This window comes from Triticum dicoccoides, chromosome 5B, assembly GCF_002162155.2.
Source record: "Triticum dicoccoides isolate Atlit2015 ecotype Zavitan chromosome 5B, WEW_v2.0, whole genome shotgun sequence".
NCBI classification, from domain to species: Eukaryota; Viridiplantae; Streptophyta; class Magnoliopsida; order Poales; family Poaceae; genus Triticum; species Triticum dicoccoides.
The window spans coordinates 701,114,414-701,137,706 of NC_041389.1; the positions used below are offsets into that span (position 1 = coordinate 701,114,414).

Consider the following 23,293-nt stretch of genomic DNA (forward strand, 5'->3'; position numbering starts at 1 on the left):
TCTCTCTCTCTCTCTCCCGCAAAGAACCTCATAGTGTAGCAGATCAAAATTGCTTCAGATTGTAAGTCAGTGGTGCAGGACATAAATGGAGGCACTTTGGGGCCTATTGCTCCGATTGTGAATGAGATACATGCTACTAGTAGCAACTTTATTTCATGTAATTTTGTTTTTGAAGGTCGGCTCTTCAATATGGAGGCACGTAGTTTAGCAAAACATGCTTTACATCTAGATGAGCGTCATGGTATACTCACGGCAGATGCCATGGGTAGGCTTATCGAACATGGTTGGGGCCAAAGGACGTCGGTGGGTTCCGGAAGCGAGATTGGGGACAAGTGATCTGCGACACACGATGTATCCAGGTTCAGGGCCCTCTGTGGAAGGTAACACCTAGTCGTACAAGATCTACTAGACGTATCACAAGAGGGCTACAATGATGCTCCTTGAGTTGTGTTGAATGGAGGAGGAGGAAGAGCTAGCTCTCTCCTTCTCCATGGAAAAATGTGTGTGGGTGGGTGGGTGGTGGATATGGACATGTGAACCGAAGGGGAGCCGCCCCTCTGCATGGAGGGCTCGTGGGGGGTCTTATAGGCCGACCCCCATGGTACAATGGTAAATCTACACGGGAGCGGGCCCCAGTGTCATAGTCTTGGTCTTCGCGTGGGCCCCGCCGACAGGGCGTCATTGTGGCACATCTCCGGTCACATCACAGAGTAGTTGGAACAGTGCCGGGCCGCGCGGACGCCGCTCGCCCGGGCAGCGGAGCGGCGCTCACTGTAGCCACACCTCCTCCGTCAACGGGGAGGGGTGCACTGTTGCCATGCTCCTCCGCCGTGGAGGGGTTGTCTTGTCGTACGACTGCGGGATTGAGGGGCACTTGCTGCCCTGATGCTTTTGAAAATCGTTCAGTGTGGATGCGCCTACCTAGGGGTCATCTCCTCGTCAATGAGGGACGCCATTTGTGGCTTCTGAATCCTCATGACATTTCTGTAATACCGGTGACTCGAACTTTCGATTAGTAAAGTAAGGCATGTAACCTCTAAAAAAAACTTTAATCGGCTGCACTCAGTACAACCCATTTAGTGCATGTTAATTTTGTTTTAATGTAAAAGGTCTGTAACTCATAATCACAGTAATACAAATAAAGTTCAACTGTTGATGTGGTATTAATAATTATGAATATTATACATAAAACTAAAACAACTAACTTTAAAAATTGTTCATTTATTATTTTGAAACATTAATATAGTTGAAATAGCTTAATTAAAAATAAAGATCTTTTGCAATATTAAATAATTCAATATATTAAAAGTACATTTCATAAATATTATTTAATAATTAAAACATTTAAAGAATTGCAAGCATATTTTGATAATCGATGGGTATGTTGTTAATATTTTATCTATAACTAAAAATTATTCATAGTTTAAAATGTATATATGAATATTAACTCGTGAATTATATTTACATTACATAAAAATTATGAATATAAGTCATGAGCGAAATTATACACCATTGAATGTGCATAAATTTTAGTAAATTTTGTTATCCATATATTTCTATAAATTAAATATAATCACGCATGTACAATGTTTGTATTCACTATACATGTATAAATCTAATATTTTTCGAAATATAATCCATGATTGTATATTTGAAATGTCTGTAGTTAATACACATTTTTAAACACTCATGGTTGTTAATAAAAACAATATTGTCTAAATAATACGTAAATATTTCTCAAAATTACAGTAACATTTTTAGTAATTTGTTTTATTGCATACATATGTTTTTAGGGGTTTTATTGCATACATCTGCGTATTTATTTTGTGTGCACATGAATATTTTTCGCATGTGTCTGCTTTATAATTTTTGTTAAATAATACATGCATTTATTATGATTATAATCCACACACGTTTTATATTTTTCTTGAAATAATAATGTTTGTAAAATTCAGAGTAGTAGCATGTGTGTTAGTGTGATTATAATTTACAGATTTTTTTTAAAAAATTAACATCTTCTAAATGGGCTGCAACAACTGCAGCCCATTTAAGTAGCACAAGCTTTTTCCTACAGTACATTAAGCTTGAGGTGTGATTGTCAAAAAAGAAAATTAAGCTTGAGGTGCAATAGGTGCAATACCACTGGTGATATTACCTCTTCTGATTACCATGAAAGAAAATATTTGTGGAAGTGTATGACTTATGTCATGGACGCATGCGTGTTAATATAGCTGAACATGGTTACAAGGTGCGACAGATTGTTATGGACTTGACCCCTAGTCCAAGCTATACAAGATAAGGATCTATCCTACTAACAACCAGTCTTGTACAAGAAACAAACACATGCACATACATACGTTACATGTTGTCACGATCCTACAAGTCTATCGTTTAACAACATCCTGGCGGCCATGTATTTACTTTCTAGACTACTTTTTTGCAGATTCTTTTAGCATGCCATCTTAGTCTTACATGATTGTTTCTCTAACTATCCCAGTTTGACGAATGGGCGGATTAAGTCACTTGTAGGGATGCAGAAAGAAAGAATCATCATTTTTTTCTCTCTTGCTGGTTTGCCCTTATTTGGTGTACAATCCATGTAGTCTTTAATCCACCTGCTACTACTAGTATAATGGACTTGTTCGGGAATTGGCTGGTCGGGATTCATCCCAAATTCAAGGCGTGTATCCAAGTGAGAGTATGTTCGTTACACTGTGTGTAGTTTTGGAATTGCCCCAGTGGCTATGCTTTTAACAGCATAAAATTTCCACAAAAATGATGTTATCATCCGAGCTACATGCATGCATTGATGGATCTGTATCTGGTGCTATTCTAACGTGTGGAGAATCAAGCGCCTAGGGCCTTCGGGCGCAGCCGTTGTTAGGTGATAGCACGGGTATGTTTACCTATTCGGATAATAAAAGGGGTATAGTTTAGGGAAACGCTTGAGTCACGTAATCTTGTTATCGCTGATTGTGGTTGGGCCTTTTATCTACGTCCTTGGTATACTTAAGTCTGTTTATTGTCAGCATCAATGGCCTCTCTCGCCACTTTGCGCTACAAGCAAATGATTATAACTCGTTCCTTGCACTCTCTCCGGATCAAAGGCATTGCTTGGTGATATTGATGTGCAGGTAGCAGTACACTGGATTTAGCTAGGGCTATCAAGAACTAATTATAACTTTCATGTCGAGCGTCAGTTTGTGCAACTATTACATGAAGGACGTACTGTGTTGTTGCCTTTCGGTGTTACGTGCATTCTCTGTTTCTAAATACAAGACGTTTTGGCAGTTCAATTGGAGAGAGACAGTTTTTTTTCTTTCTAGAAACAGAACACCATGCAACAAGAGCAAGTTCTCCCATGTGAAAATAGAATGCACGCAGCATCTTCACAAAGTAGCAGAGGATCACTTTGTCCGCACATAATAAAGTTAAGTTTGTTCTCGAAGGTAATACTTTTATTGTAATTCCGCAAAAAGAAAAACTTTTATTGTGTGTACAAAAAATATGCCATAAAAGTCATTTCCATTAGTTGGCTTATTAAGAAAAGTCGAGAAACATGAATGGACTAGAGCGGACCTGTCCACGACAACGGGACGGGGCCAGTGAAGCTGAGGCGCAGGAGCTGCCAGCTTGCGTCCATGGTCCATATGCACCCACCAATTTCCACCATGCATGAAAATAAAGTTTGAATTGGCACGCCGCACGCACACTGACTATTGTGGCCACTGACTAGTACGTACTTGCAACGCATGGTTACACACTCATGCACGAGTATAAGATGAGATGCACCACCCAAGCAGTTTTTGCCAAGAGCACTTGAGAATCACCAGCATCCCAACTTGTTTCTTGCAGAGTTCTTGCTTGTGTATACATACCATACCACAGGCCACTGCTGAATCCATGGCGAAATGCTTCCTGGTGCTCGCCTTCTTGGCGTTTCTCCTGCCAGCGGCCTACGCGATGTGCCACCCTGACGACCTCCAAGCGCCGCGGGGCTTCGCCAGGAAGGTACTTGGATCTCTCAAATAATTCATTTTGGTCAGTGAGGTACCCAAGGGTTTGACACTACTCAAGGGCCTCACCGTTGTCGATCGTTCACTAGGTATTGCTTTCACTAACTTGCTATTGTATGTGAAGAGCAATAGAAGAACACTCCAACAACAACAGCCAAATACCATTACTGGGACCAACAACAGTGTCAGATCTGGGAGTGGTAATATTGTATCTGGGAACAGCAATACTGTCGTATCTGGGGACAACAACAATGTTTCTGGGAGCAACAACACAGTCACATCTGGGAGCAACAATGTCATAGTTGACAGCAACCATGTCGTAACTGGGAACAACAATACTGTATCTGGCAGGAACAATATGGTAACTGGGAACAATAATGTTGTATCAGGGAGCAACCATGTCGTGTCCGGGGACAACAAAGTCGTAACTGGCGGTTAATGACCTGTCAGTGGATTGATTTCGGCTTCCCTGGTGCAGCTCATACATCCTTGTCCAAGTTCAGTGTGGCTCACAATTACTTGGTGGGCCCATTCGTGCTTGGAACTTCATGGATATAGCATCCTACCTACTTAAAATAAGATTTCCCTAAATATCTATAGAATTTTTTACATAATAAATGCTGACCTGCACAGCAATGGCGACTTGCAGCTTATGTACAAGTTTTCATCGTGGATGTCTAGATGTGGGTATTTCATCTCTTCTGTTATCTGTAATGTGTGATGATTTCCTATATATGAAGATTGGTCTATGAATTATAAGTGCTCAATGTCATCTAGGTATACACTTCTCACGTGCAACTGTTAACATTACATGCATAAATGGGAAATGTTTGGATGAACGAGATAGAGCAAAAGAGCAGAGATTAATGTTGGCGTCAAGTCGCCCTTATGTAGTGCTAAACCTTTGTCTACCCCTGCAAATTAGACTACGTCTAAGGCTCCTCGTTTCTTTTTGACGATGCACTTGTGTTGAAGTATTGGTGCAGTTGACACGTGTCACGGCTAGCCTTGGTCTTTCTACAATTGTGGACATGCGTCAGTGGTGATGCATGCAACCACTAGGACGCGGCCGGACAGTTGCTTGGGAGGCCAGTTGCTATGGAAGGTAGCAAATTTGATTGATCCAATCCTCAATAGTTGGGATGGCGATCTTCTCGGACATACTCTATGACCTATTGATGTCCAGTGAGTGCTTGTGATCGCTATATCGCAACATGATAAGCCAGATTTTGTAGCTTGAAATTTCATAAAAAAACAGAAATTTTTTGGTTCAGTCTGCTTATTTTGTGGAATGGGACCACCAATATGGGAACAAGTTACGACATACCAATGGGATGGGACGGGGGAGGATTTGGAAACTTTCTTGTCCAGCAAAGCTTAAAATATTTATTTGGCATATGCTTCATGGCACTCTTTGATGCCATGCTAAGCTAGTTAATAGACATGTGAAAGTCTCACCTGACTGCCCTGCTCATCTGGGCCAGAAGACACAAAGCATCTGTTGTTTCTATGCGACAGAGCAAAAGAAGTCTAGAGAAGGCTAGCGATAGAAGATATTATCGATAGAGCTTGTAAAATAGATTATGCGGATAAGGCATTCTTGGAATATTTACTTTCATTGCCAAATCAGGAACTATGTATTATGGGCACTCGAAATGTGCGTGGCATGATTGCCATATCAGCATGGTACTTGTGATGGGAAAGGCGTAAATTGTTACACAATGAGACTACTCAAAACGCACAACAGATTTCCATGGGGATACATCCTCTCACCGCCAATTTTGTTAATGCCTCCTCGCCGAAGGTTTCCATGAAAAGAGGAGGATGGTCTAGCCCCCCGACGGGGTTTGTTAAACTTAACGTTGATGCTTCTTTTGACCATGACCTACTCAGGGGTACGATGAGGGTGGACTTAAGAGATACTTAAGGTAGGTTCATCGTTGGGGGAAATGGTAAGATTGACTAGTGTGCGGATGTGTTGATGGCTGAAGCTCTAGCCTTAAAATTCGGCCTATCGTTGGCGCAAGGGACAGGTTGCAACCGCATAATTATTAACTCAGATAACATGGAGGTGATCGACACCATGAAGGAAGGAGGACGATCGTCGGCGGCAGCGGCTACAATTTTTTATGATTGTTTTCACTTAGTTTGTGATTTATTTGTTTCTAGATTCGAGCACTGTAATAGAGAAGCAAATAAAGTTGCTCATGAACTTGTCAAATTGGCTAGATTTTCTTTCAATTCTGAATGGTTCGAGGAGCCACATAATGAAATTGTACCAATGCTCATAAACGATGTAACGATTATTTCTAATGAATAAAGCTCGAATTTTCTTTCAAAAAAATAGGACACGGCCGAACATGCCCATGTAATGTTTTCAATTTTCTCTTAAATATTAATATTTTAGAAAAAAAATTAGAAAAGGAATAGAAAAAATATAAAAAAGCTGAAAAATTAACAGGGAAAAACAATAAAACGAAAAGTGAAAACATGGGAATGAAATCTATGGTAACAATGAGAAAACCAAAACAGGAAACCCTGGAAGGAAACCATAAGAACTATAGGAGGAAAAAGAAAATCGCAAAAACGCTTAAGCGAGATAGCAAATGGACTGGCCTTTCATAAACAGATCCAATAGTATGGTTAGTATGTCTATTTCATGTTTTTTTTTCCGAAAACATAACCGATAGTGGTAGGAATGAGAAGTATCTGCTGCCGAGCTCAAATGCTTCCCGATGAACAGTAAAATAAATAAAAATGTAAAATAAATCAAATAATTCTGAATTTTTTTCTATGGCAAACAGTTTTTGTGGTTTCAAATAATTGTCATGAAATGACATTCGTGAAAGTTGTGGCACAAAAAAGAAAAAAAATGATGCCCAAAAATGTTATTTTCAAAAGCATTTTGGAGTGCTGTTTTTTTTCATGACTTCCATAATGTCATTTCAGGATGAAAATTTTCAAGCGCTCAAAACACTTCAAAGTTTGCTACAGGTGTTTTTTCAGGATCTTATTAAAAAAAATCAGATTGTACTTCATCCCGAGCTCAAGTCCTTAGCTCCTACGTGAAAAGACACGCATGCAGAATCTTCAGAAGGTTTGTTGGCATATAGAGTTCGTTCTCAAAGCTAATACTTCTATTGTGTGTTCAAAAATATGTCATGGAAGTACTTTACATTAGTCTGCCTACTAAGAAAAGTTCTCAAAACAGGCTTTCACCCTGCTTTATATATAAAGCAAACACACACCAGAGTACACGGCCAAACGATACAAAGTGATGCGGAACCCTCATACCACGCCGATCCACGGATAACCGGATCATGCGAGACTACAGTACCGAAAAATAAAATGCGAAGAACTGACTACGCCACCCTACACCCTACACTACCTACGCTCCACAATAACACCCCCAAGAGGGATAGCGACGCGAAACGTCGCCGATGCCGAATTCCTGGGGACAAAGGTTTTCACCCGAAACCAGACACAGAGAGGAGCCTCACAACGTCGTATTCAAGAAGAGAACGGCACTCGTAAGCGTCGCAGTTGTTGGTGCCAAAGCGCAGAGTTTTGCTCGGCAACCACTCGTGCCAGCACGATGTCTTGAGGGTAAGAGCGATGAGATCATATCCCTAGGTCCGGAGCAGAGCGCCACCACTGCCAGAGACAGAGCAAGCCCGGGTCACCCGCCACCATAGCTCTTGTCTCCCACACAACCAAGAGACATAGCCACCACCACTGCCATGGTGCCCACGAGAGAGCAAACCATGTGGACTACCTTCCAGGGTCGCCGCCCCGGCATCCAAACCCCAAGACATCGCCAACCACGCGCTTCATGGTCTACTAGCCGTGACGGAGCAGATTTTCGTCAGATCCCTCGGTAGGGGTCCAAGCGCGGCTGGAAGTCATGGATCATAGGTCACATGAGCGGTTTATCCAGATTCAGGCCTCCGGAGAATAATACCCTATGTCCTGCTGGTTTTGGTTATTCATAGTGAAGGGATACCTCATGCGAGGTTTACAATAGTGTATGATGTTACTACCGAGAGTTCTCCTGTCTGAAGATGGATTCTCAAGAGGAACCCTAGACTCCCTTTATATAGACAGGAGAGGCCTAGGGTTTACATGTTGGATGCCATATGGGGCACCGCTGCCCTCTAGTCTTGGACATCATGAAATTCATGGGCCCACTGGGCCCCTTGTAGTGTTGGAAATATGCCCTAGAGGCAATAATAAAAGGATTATTATTATATTTCCTTGTTTATGATAATTGTCTTTTATTCATGCTATAATTGTATTATCCGGAAATCGTTATACACGTGTGAATACTTAGACCACAACATGTCCCTAGTAAGCCTCTAGTTGACTAGCTCGTTGATCAACAGATAGTCATGGTTTCCTGACTATGGACATTGGATGTTATTGATAACGGGATCACATCATTAGGAGAATGATGTAATGGACAAGGCCCAATCCTAAACACAGCACAAAGATCGTGTAGTTCGTTTGCTAGAGCTTTTCCAATGTCAAGTATCTTTTCCTTAGACCATGAGATCGTGTAACTCCCGGATACCGTAGGAGTGCTTTGGGTGTACCAAACGTCACAATGTAACTGGGTGGCTATAAAGGTGCACTACAGGTATCTCCGAAAGTGTCTGTTGGGTTGACACGGATCGAGACTGGGATTTGTCGCTCCGTATGACGGAGAGTATCTCTGGGCCCACTCGGTAATGCATCATCATAATGAGCTCAAAGTGACCAAGTGTCTGGTCACGTGATCATGCATTACGGTATGAGTAAAGTGACTTTCCGGTAACGAGATTGAACGAGGTATTGGGATACCGACGATCGAATCTCGGGCAAGTAATGTACCGATTGACAAAGGGAATTGTATACGGGGTTGTTTAAATCCTCGACATCGTGGTTCATCCGATGAGATCATCAAGGAGCATGTGGGAGCCAACATGGGTATCCAGATCCCGCTGTTGGTTATTGACCGGAGAGCCGTCTCGGTCATGTCTACATGTCTCCCGAACCCGTAGGGTCTACACACTTAAGGTTCGGTGACGCTAGGGTTGTATGAATATGAGTATGCAGCAAACTGAAAGTTGTTCGGAGTCCCGGATGAGATCCCGGACATCACGAGGAGTTCAGGAATGGTCTGGAGGTAAAGAATTATATATGGGAAGTCAAGTTTCGGCCATCGGGAAAGTTTCAGGGTCCACCGGTATTGTACCGGGACCACCGGAAGGGTCCCGGGGGTCCACCGGGTGGGGCCACCTATCCCGGAGGGCCCCATGGGCTGAAGTGGGAGGGGAACCAGCCCCTAGTGGGCTGGTGCGCCCCTCCTGGGCCCCCCTCTGCGCCTAGGGTTGGGAACCCTATGGGAGGGGCGCCTCCACTTGCCTTGGGGGGCAGTCCACCCACCTTGGCCGCCGCACCCCCTAGAGATCCCATCTCTAGGGCCGGCGCCCCCAGGGTCCCTATATAAAGAGGGGGGTGGGAGGGCAGCCGGACCCAACACCCTGGCGCCTCCCTCCCCTCCCTACTACACCTCTCCCTCCCGTAGTTGCTTGGCGAAACCCTGCCGGAGTCCTGCTGCATCCACCACCACGCCGTCGTGCTGCTGGATCTTCATCAACCTCTCCTTCCCCCTTGCTGGATCAAGAAGGAGGAGACGTCACGCTGACCGTACGTGTGTTGAACGTGGAGGTGCCGTCCGTTCGGCGCTAGGATCTCCGGTGATTTGGATCACGACGAGAACGACTCCCTCAACCCCGTTCTCTTGAACGCTTCCGCATGCGATCTACAAGGGTATGTAGATGCACTCCTCTCTCTCGTTGCTAGATGAACTCATAGATTGATCATGGTGAACGTATGAAATTTTTATTTTATGCAACGTTCCCCAACAGTGGCATCATGAGCTAGGTCTATGCGTAGTTCTCTATTGCACGAGTAGAACACAAATCTGTTGTGGGCGTAGATCTTGTCAACTTGCTTGCCACTACTAGTCTTATTTTGCTTCAGCGGTATTGTGGGATGAAGCGGCCCGGACCGACCTTACACGTACGCTTACGTGAGATAGGTTCCACCGACTGACATGCACTAGTTGCATAAGGTGGCTAGCGGATGTCTGTCTCTCCCACTTTAGTTGGAGCGGAATCGATGAAAAGGGTCCTTATGAAGGGTAAATAGAAGTTGACAAAATCACGTTGTGGTTATTCGTAGGTAAGAAAACGTTTTTGCTAGAACCCAATTGCAGCCACGTAAAAGATGCAACAACAATTAGAGGACGTCTAACTTGTTTTTGCAGCAATTGCAATGTGATGTGATATGGCCAAAAGTTGTGATGAATGATGAATGATATATGGTGATGTATGAGATCATGTTCTTGTAATAGAAATCACGACTTGCATGTCGATGAGTATGACAATCGGCAGGAGCCATAGGAGTTGTCTTAATTATTGTATGACCTGCGTGTCAATGATTTAACGCCATGTAATTACTTTACTTTATTGCTAAACCGTTAGCCATAGTAGTAGAAGTAATAGTTGGCGAGCAACTTCATGGAGACACGATGATGGAGATCATGATGATGGAGATCATGGTGTCATGCCGGTGACGAAGATGATCATGGAGCCCCGAAGATGAAGATCAAAGGAGCTATATGATATTGGCCATATCATGTCACTACTATATAATTGCATGTGATGTTTATTATGTTTATGCATCTTGTTTACTTAGAACGACGGTAGTAAATAAGATGATCCCTTATAATAATTTCAAGAAAGTGTTCCCCCTAACTGTGCGCCGTTGCTAAAGTTCGTCATTTTGAAGCACCACGTGATGATCGGGTGTGATAGATTCTTACGTTCACATACAACGGGTGTAAGACAGTTTTACACATGCAAAAACACTTAGGGTTAACTTGACGAGCCTAGCATGTACAGACATGGCCTCGGAACAGAGAGACCGAAAGGTTGAACATGAGTCGTATGGAAGATACGATCAACATGGAGATGTTCACCGATGATGACTAGTCCGTCTTACGTGATGATCGGACACGGCCTAGTCGACTCGGATCATGTAACACTTAGATGACTAGAGGGATGTCAAATCTGAGTGGGAGTTCATTCAATAATTTGATTAGATGAACTTAAGTATCATGAACTTAGTCTAAAATCTTTGCAAAATATGTCTTGTAGATCAAATGGCCAACGCTCATGTCAACATGAACTTCAACGCGTTCCTAGAGAAAACCAAGCTGAAAGATGATGGCAGCAACTATACAGACTGGGTCCGGAACCTGAGGATCATCCTCATAGCTGCCAAGAAAGCATATGTCCTAGAAGGACCGCTAGGTGAAGCACCCATCCCAGAGAACCAAGACGTTATGAACGCTTGGCAGTCACGTGCTGATGATTACTCCCTCGTTCAGTGCGGCATGCTTTACAGCTTAGAACCGGGGCTCCAAAAGCGTTTTGAGCAACACGGAGCATATGAGATGTTCGAGGAGCTGAAAATGGTTTTCCAAGCTCATGCCCGGGTCGAGAGATATGAGGTCTCCGACAAGTTCTATAGTTGTAAGATGGAGGAAAACAGTTCTGTCAGTGAGCACATACTCAAAATGTCTGGGTTGCACAACCGCCTGTCCCAACTGGACATTAACCTCCCGGACGAGGCGGTCATTGACAGAATCCTTCAGTCACTCCCATCGAGCTACAAGAGCTTTGTGATGAACTACAATATGCAGGGGATGGTGAAAACTATTCCTGAAGTATTTTCAATGCTGAAGTCAACAGAGGTAGAAATCAAGAAAGAACATCAAGTGTTGATGGTCAATAAAACCACCAAGTTCAAGAAGGGCAAGGGTAAGAAGAACTTCAAGAAGGACGACAAAGATGTTGCCGCGCCCGGTAAGCCAGTTGCCGGGAAGAAGTCAAAGAATGGACCCAATCCTGAGAGTGAGTGCTTTTATTGCAAAGGGAAGGGTCACTGGAAGCGGAACTGCCCCAAATACTTAGCGGACAAGAAGGCCGGCAACACTAAAGGTATATTTGATATACATGTAATTGATGTGAACCTTACCAGTACTCGTAGTAACTCCTGGGTATTTGATACTGGTGCCGTTGCTCACATTTGTAACTCACAGCAAGAGCTGCGGAATAAGCGGAGACTGGCGAAGGACGAGGTGACGATGCGCGTCGGGAATGGTTCCAAGATCGATGTGATCGCCGTCGACACGCTACCTCTACATTTACCTACGAGATTAGTTTTAAACCTCAATAATTATTATTTAGTGCCAAGTTTGAGCATGAACATTGCATCTGGATCTCGTTTAATGCGAGATGGCTACTCATTTAAATCCGAGAATAATGGTTGTTCTATTTATATGAGAGATATGTTTTATGGTCATGCCCCGATGGTCAATGGTTTATTCTTAATGAATCTCGAACGTAATGTTACACATATTCATAGTGTGAATACCAAAAGATGTAAAGTTGATAATGATAGTCCCACATACTTGTGGCACTGCCGCCTTGGTCACATTAGTGTCAAGCGCATGAAGAAGCTCCATGCTGATGGACTTTTAGAGTCTCTCGATTATGAATCATTTGACACATGCGAACCATGCCTCATGGGCAAAATGACCAAGACTCCGTTCTCCGGAACAATGGAGCGAGCAACCAACTTATTGGAAATAATACATACTGATGTGTGTGGTCCAATGAGCGTTGAGGCTCGTGGAGGATATCGTTATGTTCTGACTCTCACTGATGACTTAAGTAGATATGGGTATGTCTACTTGATGAAACACAAGTCTGAGACCTTTGAAAAGTTCAAGGAATTTCAGAATGAAGTAGAGAATCAACGTGATCGAAAAATAAAGTTCTTACGATCAGATCGTGGAGGAGAATATTTAAGTCACGAATTTGGTACGCACTTAAGAAAATGTGGAATCGTTTCACAACTCACGCCGCCTGGAACACCTCAGCGTAATGGTGTGTCCGAACGTCGTAATCACACTCTATTGGATATGGTGCGATCTATGATGTCTCTTACCAATTTACCGCTATCATTTTGGGGATACGCTCTAGAGACAGCCACATTCACTTTAAATAGGGCTCCGTCTAAATCCGTTGAGACGACACCGTATGAATTATGGTTTGGGAAGAAACCTAAGCCGTCGTTTCTAAAAGTTTGGGGATGAGATGCTTATGTCAAGAAACTTCAACCTGAAAAGCTCGAACCCAAGTCGGAAAAATGTGTCTTCATAGGATACCCTAAAGAAACCATTGGGTATACCTTCTACCTCAGATCCGAAGGCAAGATCTTTGTTGCCAAGAATGGATCCTTTCTGGAAAAAGAGTTTCTCTCGAAAGGAGTAAGTGGGAGGAAAGTAGAACTCGATGAAGTACTACCTCTTGAACCAGAAAGTAGTGTAGCTCAGGAAAATGTTCCTGTGGTGCCTACACCGACTGGAGAGGAAATTAATGATGATGATCAAGGTACTTTGGATCAAGTTGCTACAGAACTTCGTAGGTCCACAAGGACACGTTCCACACCAGAGTGGTATGGCAACCCTATCCTGGAAATCATGTTGTTAGACAACGGTGAACCTTTGAACTATGAAGAAGCGATGGCGGGCCCAGATTCCAACAAATGTCTTGAAGCCATGCAATCCGAGATAGAATCCATGTATGAAAACAAAGTATGGACTTTGACAGACTTGCCCGATGATCGGCGAGCGATAGAAAACAAATGGATCTTTAAGAAGAAGACGGACGCGGATGGTAATGTTACAATCTATAAAGATCGACTTGTCGCTAAGGGTTATCGACAAGTTCAAGGGGTTGACTACGATGAGACTTTCTCTCCCATAGTGAAGCTGAAGTCCGTCCGAATCATGTTAGCAATTGTCGCATACTATGATTATGAGATATGACAGATGGACGTCAAAACAGCATTCCTTAACGGCTATCTTAAGGAAGAGTTGTATATGATGCAGCCAGAAGGTTTTGTCGATCCTAAGAATGCTAATAGGGTATGCAAGCTCCAGCGATCCATTTATGGGCTGGTGCAAGCATCTCGGAGTTGGAACATTCGCTTTAATGAGATGATCAAAGCGTTTGGGTTTATGCAGACTTATGGAGAAGCCTGCGTTTACAAGAAAGTGAGTGGGAGCTCTGTAGCATTTCTCATATTATATGTAGATGACATACTTTTGATGGGAAATGATATAGAACTTTTGGACAGCATTAAGGCCTACTTGAATAAGTGTTTTTCAATGAAGGACCTTGGAGAAGCTTCTTACATATTAGGCATCAAGATCTATAGGGATAGGTCGAGACGCCTCATAGGTCTTTCACAAAGCACATACCTTGATAAGATTTTGAAGAAGTTCAAAATGGATCAGTCTAAGAAAGGGTTCTTGCCTGTATTGCAAGGTGTGAGATTGAGCTCGGCTCAATGCCCGACCACGGCAAAATATAAAGAAGAGATGAGTGTCATCCCCTATGCCTCGGCCATAGGATCTATTATGTATGGCATGCTGTGTACCAGACCTGATGTAAACCTTGCCGTAAGTTTGGTAGGAAGGTACCAAAGTAATCCCGGCAAGGAACACTGGACAGTGGTCAAGAATATCCTGAAGTACCTGAAAAGGACAAAGGACATGTTTCTCGTTTATGGAGGTGACGAAGAGCTCGTCGTAAAGGGTTACGTCGATGCTAGCTTTGACACATATCTGGATGACTCTAAGTCACAAACCGGATACGTGTATATGTTGAATCGTGGAGCAGTAAGCTGGTGCAGTTGCAAGCAGAGCATCGTGGCGGGATCTACATGTGAAGCGGAATACATGGCAGCCTCGGAGGCAGCGCATGAAGCAATATGGATGAAGGAGTTCATCACCGACCTAGGAGTCATACCCAATGCGTCGGGGCCAATCACTCTCTTCTGTGACAACACTGGAGCTATTGCCCTTGCTAAGGAGCCCAGGTTTCACAAGAAGACCAGGCACATCAAGCGTCGTTTCAACTCCATCTGTGAAAATGTTCACGATGGAGACATAGATATTTGCAAAGTACATACAGATCTGAATGTCGCAGATCCGTTGACTAAACCTCTTCCGTGAGCAAAACATGATCAACACCAGAACTCTATGGGTGTTCGATTCATCACAATGTAACTAGATTATTAACTCTAGTGCAAGTGGGAGACTGTTGGAAATATGCCGTAGAGGCAATAATAAAAGGATTATTATTATATTTTCTTATTTATGATAATTGTCTTTTATTCATGCTATAATTGTATTATCCGGAAATCGTAATACACATGTGAATACTTAGACCACAACATGTCCCTAGTAAGCCTCTAGTTGACTAGCTCGTTGATCAATAGATAGTCATGGTTTCCTGACTATGGACATTGGATGTTATTGATAACGAGATCACATCATTAGGAGAATGATGTGATGGACAAGACCCAATCCTAAGCATAGCACAAAGATCGTGTAGTTCGTTTGCTAGAGCTTTTCCAATGTCAAGTATCTTTTCCTTAGACCATGAGATCGTGTAACTCCCGGATACCGTAGGAGTGCTTTGGGTGTACCAAACGTCACAACGTAACTGGGTGGCTATAAAGGTGCACTACAGGTATCCTCGAAAGTGTCTGTTCGGTTGACACGGATCGAGACTGGGATTTGTCGCTCCGTATGACGGAGAGGTATCTCTGGGCCCACTCGGTACTGCATCATCATAATGAGCTCAAAGTGACCAAGTGTATGGTCACAGGATCATGAATTACGGTACGAGTAAAGTGACTTGCCGGTAACGAGATTGAACGAGGTATTGGGATACCGACGATCGAATGTCGGGCAAGTAACGTACCGATTGACAAAGGGAATTGTATACAGGGTTGCTTAAATCCTCGACATCGTGGTTCATCCGATGAGATCATCGAGGAGCATGTGGGAGCCAACATGGGTATCCAGATCCTGCTGTTGGTTATTGACCGGAGAGCCGTCTCGGTCATGTCTACATGTCTCCCGAACCCGTAGGGTCTACACACTTAAGGTTCGGTGACGCAAGGGTTGTATGAATATGAGTATGCAGCAAACCAAAAGTTGTTAGGAGTCCCAGATGAGATCCCGGACGTCACGAGGAGTTCCGAAATGGTCCGGAGGTAAAGAATTATATATGGGAAGTCGAGTTTCGGCCATCTGGAAAGTTTCGGGGTCCATCGGTATTGTACCGGGACCACCGGAAGGGTCCCGGGGGTCCACCGGGTGGGGCCACCTATCCCGGAGGGCCCCATGGGCTGAAATGGGAGGGGAACCAGCCCCTAGTGGGCTGGTGCACCCCCCTGGGCCCCCCTCTGCGCCTAGGGTTGGGAACCCTAGGGGAGGGGGTGCCTCCACTCCACCCCCCTTGCCCCCCTAGAGATCCCATCTCTAGGGCCGGCGCCCCCCCGGGGTCCCTATATAAAGAGGGGGGTGGGAGGGCAGCCAGACCCAACACCCTGGCGCCTCCCTCCCCTCCCTGCTGCACCTCTCCCTCCCGTAGTTGCTTGGTGAAGCCCTGCCGGAGCCCTGCCGGAGCCCTGCTGTATCCACCACCACGCTGTCGTGCTGCTGGATCTTCATCAACCTCTCCTTCCCCCTTGCTGGATCAAGAAGGACGAGACGTCACACTGACCGTACGTGTGTTGAACGTGGAGGTGCCGTCCGTTCGGCGCTAGGATCTCCGGTGATTTGGATCACGATGAGAACGACTCCCTCAACCCCATTCTCTTGAACGCTTCCGCACGCGATCTACAAGGGTATGTAGATGCACTCCTCTCTCTCGTTGCTAGATGAACTCATAGATTGATCTTGGTGAACGTAGGAAAAAATTTATTTTATGCAACGTTCCCCAACATGTAGCTGATGAGGTCAGGCTCCTTGGCAGTAGCCACCCCTGGTACAAGACCCCGTTAGTAGCCTGCGAGCATGGCGGAGGTCATAGGGAGGGCCACGAGACCTCCGACGGGCTCCTTTGAGGACTCGCCTCTTTGAAACCTGGCTACAATGTCATCATCTTGATGGCCTGAGTACTTCTTTATGCTTGTCATTTGGAGAGGCCTCAAGTTAATGTTGTTGCTCCCACAGGTCTAGTTGCCCTGATTCTGATTTTGACAGAAGAGGGGGCACCACTTTTAACTTCAAACTGCCACGTGGACAAAGGGACTGAGCCGGGTCGGTGCACTACTCTTCGTGGTAACCTTGCCTTGATTCCCACGTCTGTAAGTTGTGAATTGGAACCACCCATAGGTAGTGGGGTACGTGGCACGCGGAGATGCCTCGATTCCCGGCTCGCTTGCAGTGAGTCATAAAAGCAAATGGGGAAACATGTGTCATTTCACCATTGCCCGCCTCCTCTTGCTTCTGCTTCCTCGTGCCTCCGCCTTTGCATCCCCTTCCCCACTGCCATAGCGATGTTCATCGTCTTCGGGAGCACCGCTTCTTCCCCTGAGCGACGAGAGATGGGCCAGTCAGGTTCCTCGGCCGGCGCCGGAAGTGTGCAGGCGACCCGGGAAGCGGAGAAGAAGTGGGAAGCAGAGAGTTCCTGTGATGCCATTGAGGCATAGCCCCGTGTCTAGGTCTTCACCAGCTGGTGGACTCGCTTCATCATCTCTGACGGGGAGGTCCGTAATTTGATAGCGGAGGGGTTGTTCCTATCAAACCTCAGGTATTGTATTCCCCTTTATACGAAGGAATTCCCTGCGCCGCCGGACGGCATGGACGTCCTTCATTTATACTTCTTCAGGCGAGGCCTCGGCTTCACCTTGCACCCCTGCGTGTGGGGTCTCCTCTTCTTCTTTGGCATCCAACTCCACCATCTCAACCCCTATAGCATTCTGCACCTCGCGAACTTCATCACCTTATGCAAGTTCTTTCTTGCGGCTGCTCCCCACTTTGACCACTTCCGACGCCTCTTCTTCGTCAAAGGTCAAATGAGTGGTGGCTCCGTTCGCGACATTGGTGGGGCTAGCCTCCAGCGGCAACCCCGCTCCACCTATTTTCCCATGGCCTTCGCAAGAGTGATGTGGGCCTGGCAAAAGAAGTGGTTCTATGTATTCGGCCTTGAGTCTGACCTGCAGGCCTTCTCCGGCGAGTCCCCGCCACGTCTGGAGTCCTAGGAGTCGGCAATCGACCTCCCGGACAGCACGGGGCTGATGTTGCAAGCAACCGCGCTCCTGAAGCACGGTGGTCTAACCGGCGTCCAGATTGCACGGACCTGGGTGGAGTGTTAGGTGCTCCCTCTGCAGGCTCGTGCTGCAACACTGAGCGACTATCGCGGGTGGACCGACCCCTCTCGGGTCTCCGCCGTTGACCTGGAGGAGAAGGAAATTCACCGCCGCGTCGCCTAGCTGATAGGGCTAGAGGCCGACAAGGTACCCATGGAGGTCGCGGTGGAGCCTTTCAGCCGTGCTGCCCTGTCGAAGGAGGTACGTTCTTATGACCTCTCCTCGGGTTAAGGTGGGAGGTCGGGCAGTTATTTATGACCTTCGTTGTCTTTGATTATCGCCGTAGTTTGCAGGGTTCGCTTCTATGCTTTCGGAGCCCCCGCTTCTGTGGCAAGACTCGAGCTCGGAGACGCGGGCAGTTTTGCAACCTGTCATGGATCACCCCCATCCCCCTCCTCGGAAAGGAAAGAGGACCACTTCTTCTGCGGACGATGGGGCCGACTGCGGGGTGCCCAATGGCGGCTCCAGACTAGGTGATGTCTCGTCCCTGCCCTCTAGGGAGGAGACGAAGAGGCCGATGCGGCAGCTCGCGGGAGCCCAGAGGAGGCCGTCATTGCCGAGGAGGTCTCCAAGAAAGCACCTCCTAAAGGTGGCCCTTCGGAGGCCGAACTGGCAGCCTCGTGATACCACTACCGAAATGACCTACTATGCCGATGGCCCAAGGCCATCGGCATAGGCCGAAACCCCATCGGCAAAGGGCTATGTCGACAGCTGCCATCGGGATCATTTGCGTTGGTGTATCCCTGTCAATCATTAGCCTAGAAAAGTCGTCGGCATAGACGCCCATTGATACATCTCCGTCGTATCTATAATTTTTGATTGTTCCATGCCAATATTATTCAACTTTTATATACTTTTGGCAACTTTTTATACTATTTTTTGGGACTAACATATTGATCCAGTGCCCAGTGCCAGTTCCTGTCGGTTGCATGTTTTTTGTTTCGCAGAAACCCAATATCAAACGGAGTCCAAACGGGATAAAAACAGACGGGGAATTATTTTGGAATATTTGTGATTTTTGGGAGGAAGAATCAACGCGAAACGGTGCCCGAGGTGGCCACGAGAGTGGCCCATGCCACCACTCCAGGTGGGCGCGCCCCCCTATCTCGTGGGCCACCCATAAGGCGGTTGATGCCCTTCTTTGGCCGCAAGAAAGCTAATTTTTGGAAAATGATCTGGGCGAAGGTTTCAATCCAATCGGAGTTACGGATCTCCAGATATAAAGGAAACGGTGCCAGGGCATAATTGGAGAACGCAGAAACAGAGAGATAGATCCAATCTCGGAGGGGCTCTCGCCCCTCCCACGCCATGGGAGCCAAGGACCAGAGGGGAAACCCTTCTCCCATCTAGGGAGGAGGTCAAGGAAGAAGAAGAAGAAGGGGGCCTCTCTCCCCCTAGCTTTCGGTGGCGCTAGAATGCCGTCGGGGGCCATCATCATCACCAGATCTTCACCAACACCTCTGCCATCTTCACCAGCATCTCCATCACCTTCCCCCTTCTATATTCAGCGGTCCACTCTCCCACATCCCGCTGTACCCTCTACTTGAACATGGTGCTTTATGCTTCATATTATTTTCCAATGATGTGTTGCCATCCTATGATGTCTGAGTAGATTTTCGCTGTCCTACCGGTGATTGATGAATTGCTATGATTGGTTTAATTTGCTTGTGGTTATGTTGATGTCCTATTGTGCCCTCCGTGTCGCGCAAGCGTGAGGGATTCCCGCTGTAGGGTGTTGCAATACGTTCATGATTCGCTTATAGTGGGTTGCTTGAGTGACAGAAGCATAAACCCGAGTGAGGGGATTGTTGCATATGGGATAAAGGGGACTTGATACTTTAATGCTATGGTTGGGTTTTACTTTAATGAATCTTTAGTAGTTGCGGATGCTTGCTAGAGTTCCAATCATAAGTGCATGTGATCCAAGTAGAGAAAGTATGTTAGCTTATGCCTCTCCCACATAAAACTTGCTATCGGTCTTGTAACGTAGTCAATTTCTTAGGGAAAATTTCACAACTCCTACCACCACTTTTCCACACTCGCTATATTTACTTTGTTGCATCTTTATCTAAACAGCCCCTAGTTTTTATTTACGTACTCTTTATTATCTTGCAAACCTATCCTATCACACCTACAAAGTACTTCTAGTTTCATACTTGTTCTAGGTAAAGCGAACATCAAGCGTGCGTAGAGTCGTATCAGTGGCCGATAGGACTTGAGAGAGTATTTGTTCTACCTTTAGCTCCTCGTTGGGTTTGACACTCTTACTTATCGAAAGAGGCTACAACTATCCCGTATACTTGCGGGTTATCAAGACCTTTTTCTGGCGCCGTTGCTGGGGAGTCATAGCGTGGGGTGAATATTCTCGTGTGTGCTTGTTTGTTTTATCACTAAGTAATTTGTATTTGCTGTTCGTAGTTGTTCTCTATCTTTAGTTATGGATATGGAACACGAAATACCAAAAAAAAAATAGGTGTAGATGCTACTCATGGAGATGGGGAACCTCCTAAAACCCTCAATGCTTGTTATGTGAAAGAAATAATGTACTACTTTAATAATCCTGAGAAAACCCCATTCCGTTATGTTATGGGAGACACGTTGGATCAACGTGAATACTTTAGGGATTATCGCTTGATACAAAAAGGGAAACTATTATGGGATCAAATTTCTATGTTGCGTTGGTATGCTCGTCAACTATGCGTGATACGTGATTATACTTGTTGCTCTAGGATGAAGGCTCCACACCTTCCCTTTTCATGCAAATTCAATGATAATGAAACCTTAGATTCTTATGCTAATGGTATCTATGATTACTATGATGTGGAACAAATAGAAGAATTTGTTGCTTTTATGGGTGCTTATGAGGTTGAATCTATGTTTAAAGTGTTTGATGATTTTGATGATTCAGTTTATAGACCAGAAAATCTTGCTATACTTAGATATTGCTATGAAAATTATGAATACAATTACTATATTAATGCATTTATTGAGAAATTCTCCGCTAGCCAAGAAGAGATTAATATTTTGCAGGAAGCTATGGAAGAAGAAATTGATGACACTGTGAGCTCATTAGATGAAAAAGATGATGAGGAGAGCGAAGAACAAAAGGAGGAAGAGCGGATTGATCACCCGTGCCCGCCTTCTAATGAGAGTAACTCTTCAACTCATACATTGTTTAAATCCCCTTCGTGCTTACCAAAGGATGATTACTATGATCCCGTTGATTCTCTTGAAATATCCCTTTTTGATGATGCTTGCTATGCTTGTGGCCAAGATGCCAATATGAATTATGCTTATGGAGATGAACTTGCTATATTTCCTTATGTTAAACATGAAATTGTTGCTATTGCACCCACGTATGACAGTCCTATTATCTTTTTGAATTCTCCCGACTACACTATATCGGAGAAGTGTGCGCTTAGTAAGGATTATATTGATGGGTTGCCATTTACCATTGCACATGATGATTTTGATGAATGTAATATGCATGTGCTTGCTGCTCCTACTTGCAATTATTATGAAAGAGGAACCACATCTTCGCCTCTTTATGTTTCCAATACGATAGAATTGCAAGAAACTGCTTATACTATGCATTGGCCTTTACTATGTGTGCATGAATTGTTCTTTTATGGCATGCCGATGCATAGGAAGAGAGTTAGACTTCGTTGTTGCATGATATATGTTACTTTGTGCTCACTACTAAAGTACAAATCATTGTTAATTAAAATTGGCTTTGATATACCTTGGGATCCGGGTGGATTCATTACTTGAGCACTAAATGCAACCTAAATTTTGTAGGCATATAAGGCCTTTGTCGAGCATAGGAATCTTGAGTAAGGGAGTACTTGCAACGAGTGAAGGCAAATGATGATTACAACCGTCAAGCGATGACAGTTAGTTTTGCCCACTTAAACCCAAGCTAAAACTTGCACTTTCATTCCTTCCGACCTTCTAGTTTGCTTGTTTAACTAACATCTAGGCTATGTTGGCATCTTGGACTAACCGCACGAAGCCACCACAAATTGGAACCCCACCACCACCTGCGGGAGAACCCCCACACATGCCCACGTTCGATGAATGGGTGGCACTAAGCAGTGATAGTCCGGTTAGTACATTTGCCTTAACTAGTTCCCGTTCATTCAACACTATCATATCATATTTACCGTTAGAATCTTCTCTCAAACATGTAGGGGACCGATGGCTCGACTCCTGCTACGTCGACCCCAGTCACTCCGATCTGGCAGAGTGGTGGTGGTCGCGGTGGCGGTTTTGGCGGTGGCGGTTTTGGCGGAGGTGGTTTTGGCGGAGGTGGTCTTGGCGGCGGCGGTCTTGCTTGATGTCGATGTGGTTTGGGCGGAGGCGGTCCGTGCATGTGGCCATCGTGCCATACCTTTCATGTTCCATGTCGTACACTATTTATGTTCATGAACTTTCACCAGTGATGATCTTTAGATGATGAATTTGAGTATGTTTAAATGATGATGATGAACTTTAGTATGTTTAGATGATGAACTGTCATATTTCTGCATAATCTCATATTATTCTACTCTGAAATGTTGTCAAATGAATTGAAAAAGAGAAAACAGGGAAAATTAAAAAAAACTATGTCTACGGCAAAGCCGTTGGCATAGATGAGCCCAGGGCTTCCCGGGGCGTGACACGTGGCAGGGCTATGCCTACGGCAAAGCCGACGGCATAGGGAACGACATGTGGCAGGGATATGCCGACGGCAAACCTATGCCGACGGCAAAGCCGTCGGCATATCCCTGCCACGTGTCATTCCCTTAGTCGTCAGACGAAAAACACCGCCAACGGCTAAACTATGCCGACGGCTGGCCCTCGGCCGTCGGCATAGGCACCTATGCCGACGACTATACTATGCCGACGGTCTGACACATCTACGCTGACGTGATCTATGCCGACGGGGCTATGCCGACGGCAGCCGTAGGCATAGATCTACGCCGACGGCATATGGCCTATGCCGACGGCCC

General features: G+C 45.2%; 1 protein-coding gene across 1 annotated transcript; it reads left to right on the forward strand.

The window, feature by feature from the left end:
• The first annotated feature begins 3,825 nt into the window (after positions 1 to 3,825).
• On the forward strand, positions 3,826 to 4,752 carry LOC119312772 (putative uncharacterized protein DDB_G0286901). The gene is made up of 2 exons (XM_037588531.1): positions 3,826 to 4,011; positions 4,141 to 4,752. Exons 1-2 carry the CDS (start codon positions 3,904 to 3,906, stop codon positions 4,453 to 4,455), a joined length of 423 nt encoding a protein of 140 aa, XP_037444428.1. The 5' UTR covers positions 3,826 to 3,903; the 3' UTR covers positions 4,456 to 4,752.
• Positions 4,753 to 23,293: the final 18,541 nt, after the last annotated feature.

What these genes read in the sequence shown, in the direction of transcription:
- LOC119312772 (XM_037588531.1), top strand. Translation starts at nt 3,904, where the DNA reads ATGGCGAAATGCTTCCTGGTGCTCGCCTTCTTGGCGTTTCTCCTGCCA. An exon ending in CGCGGGGCTTCGCCAGGAAG is followed by an intron (nt 4,012 to 4,140) that starts GTACTTGGATCT and finishes TTGTATGTGAAG; the next exon opens with AGCAATAGAAGAACACTCCA.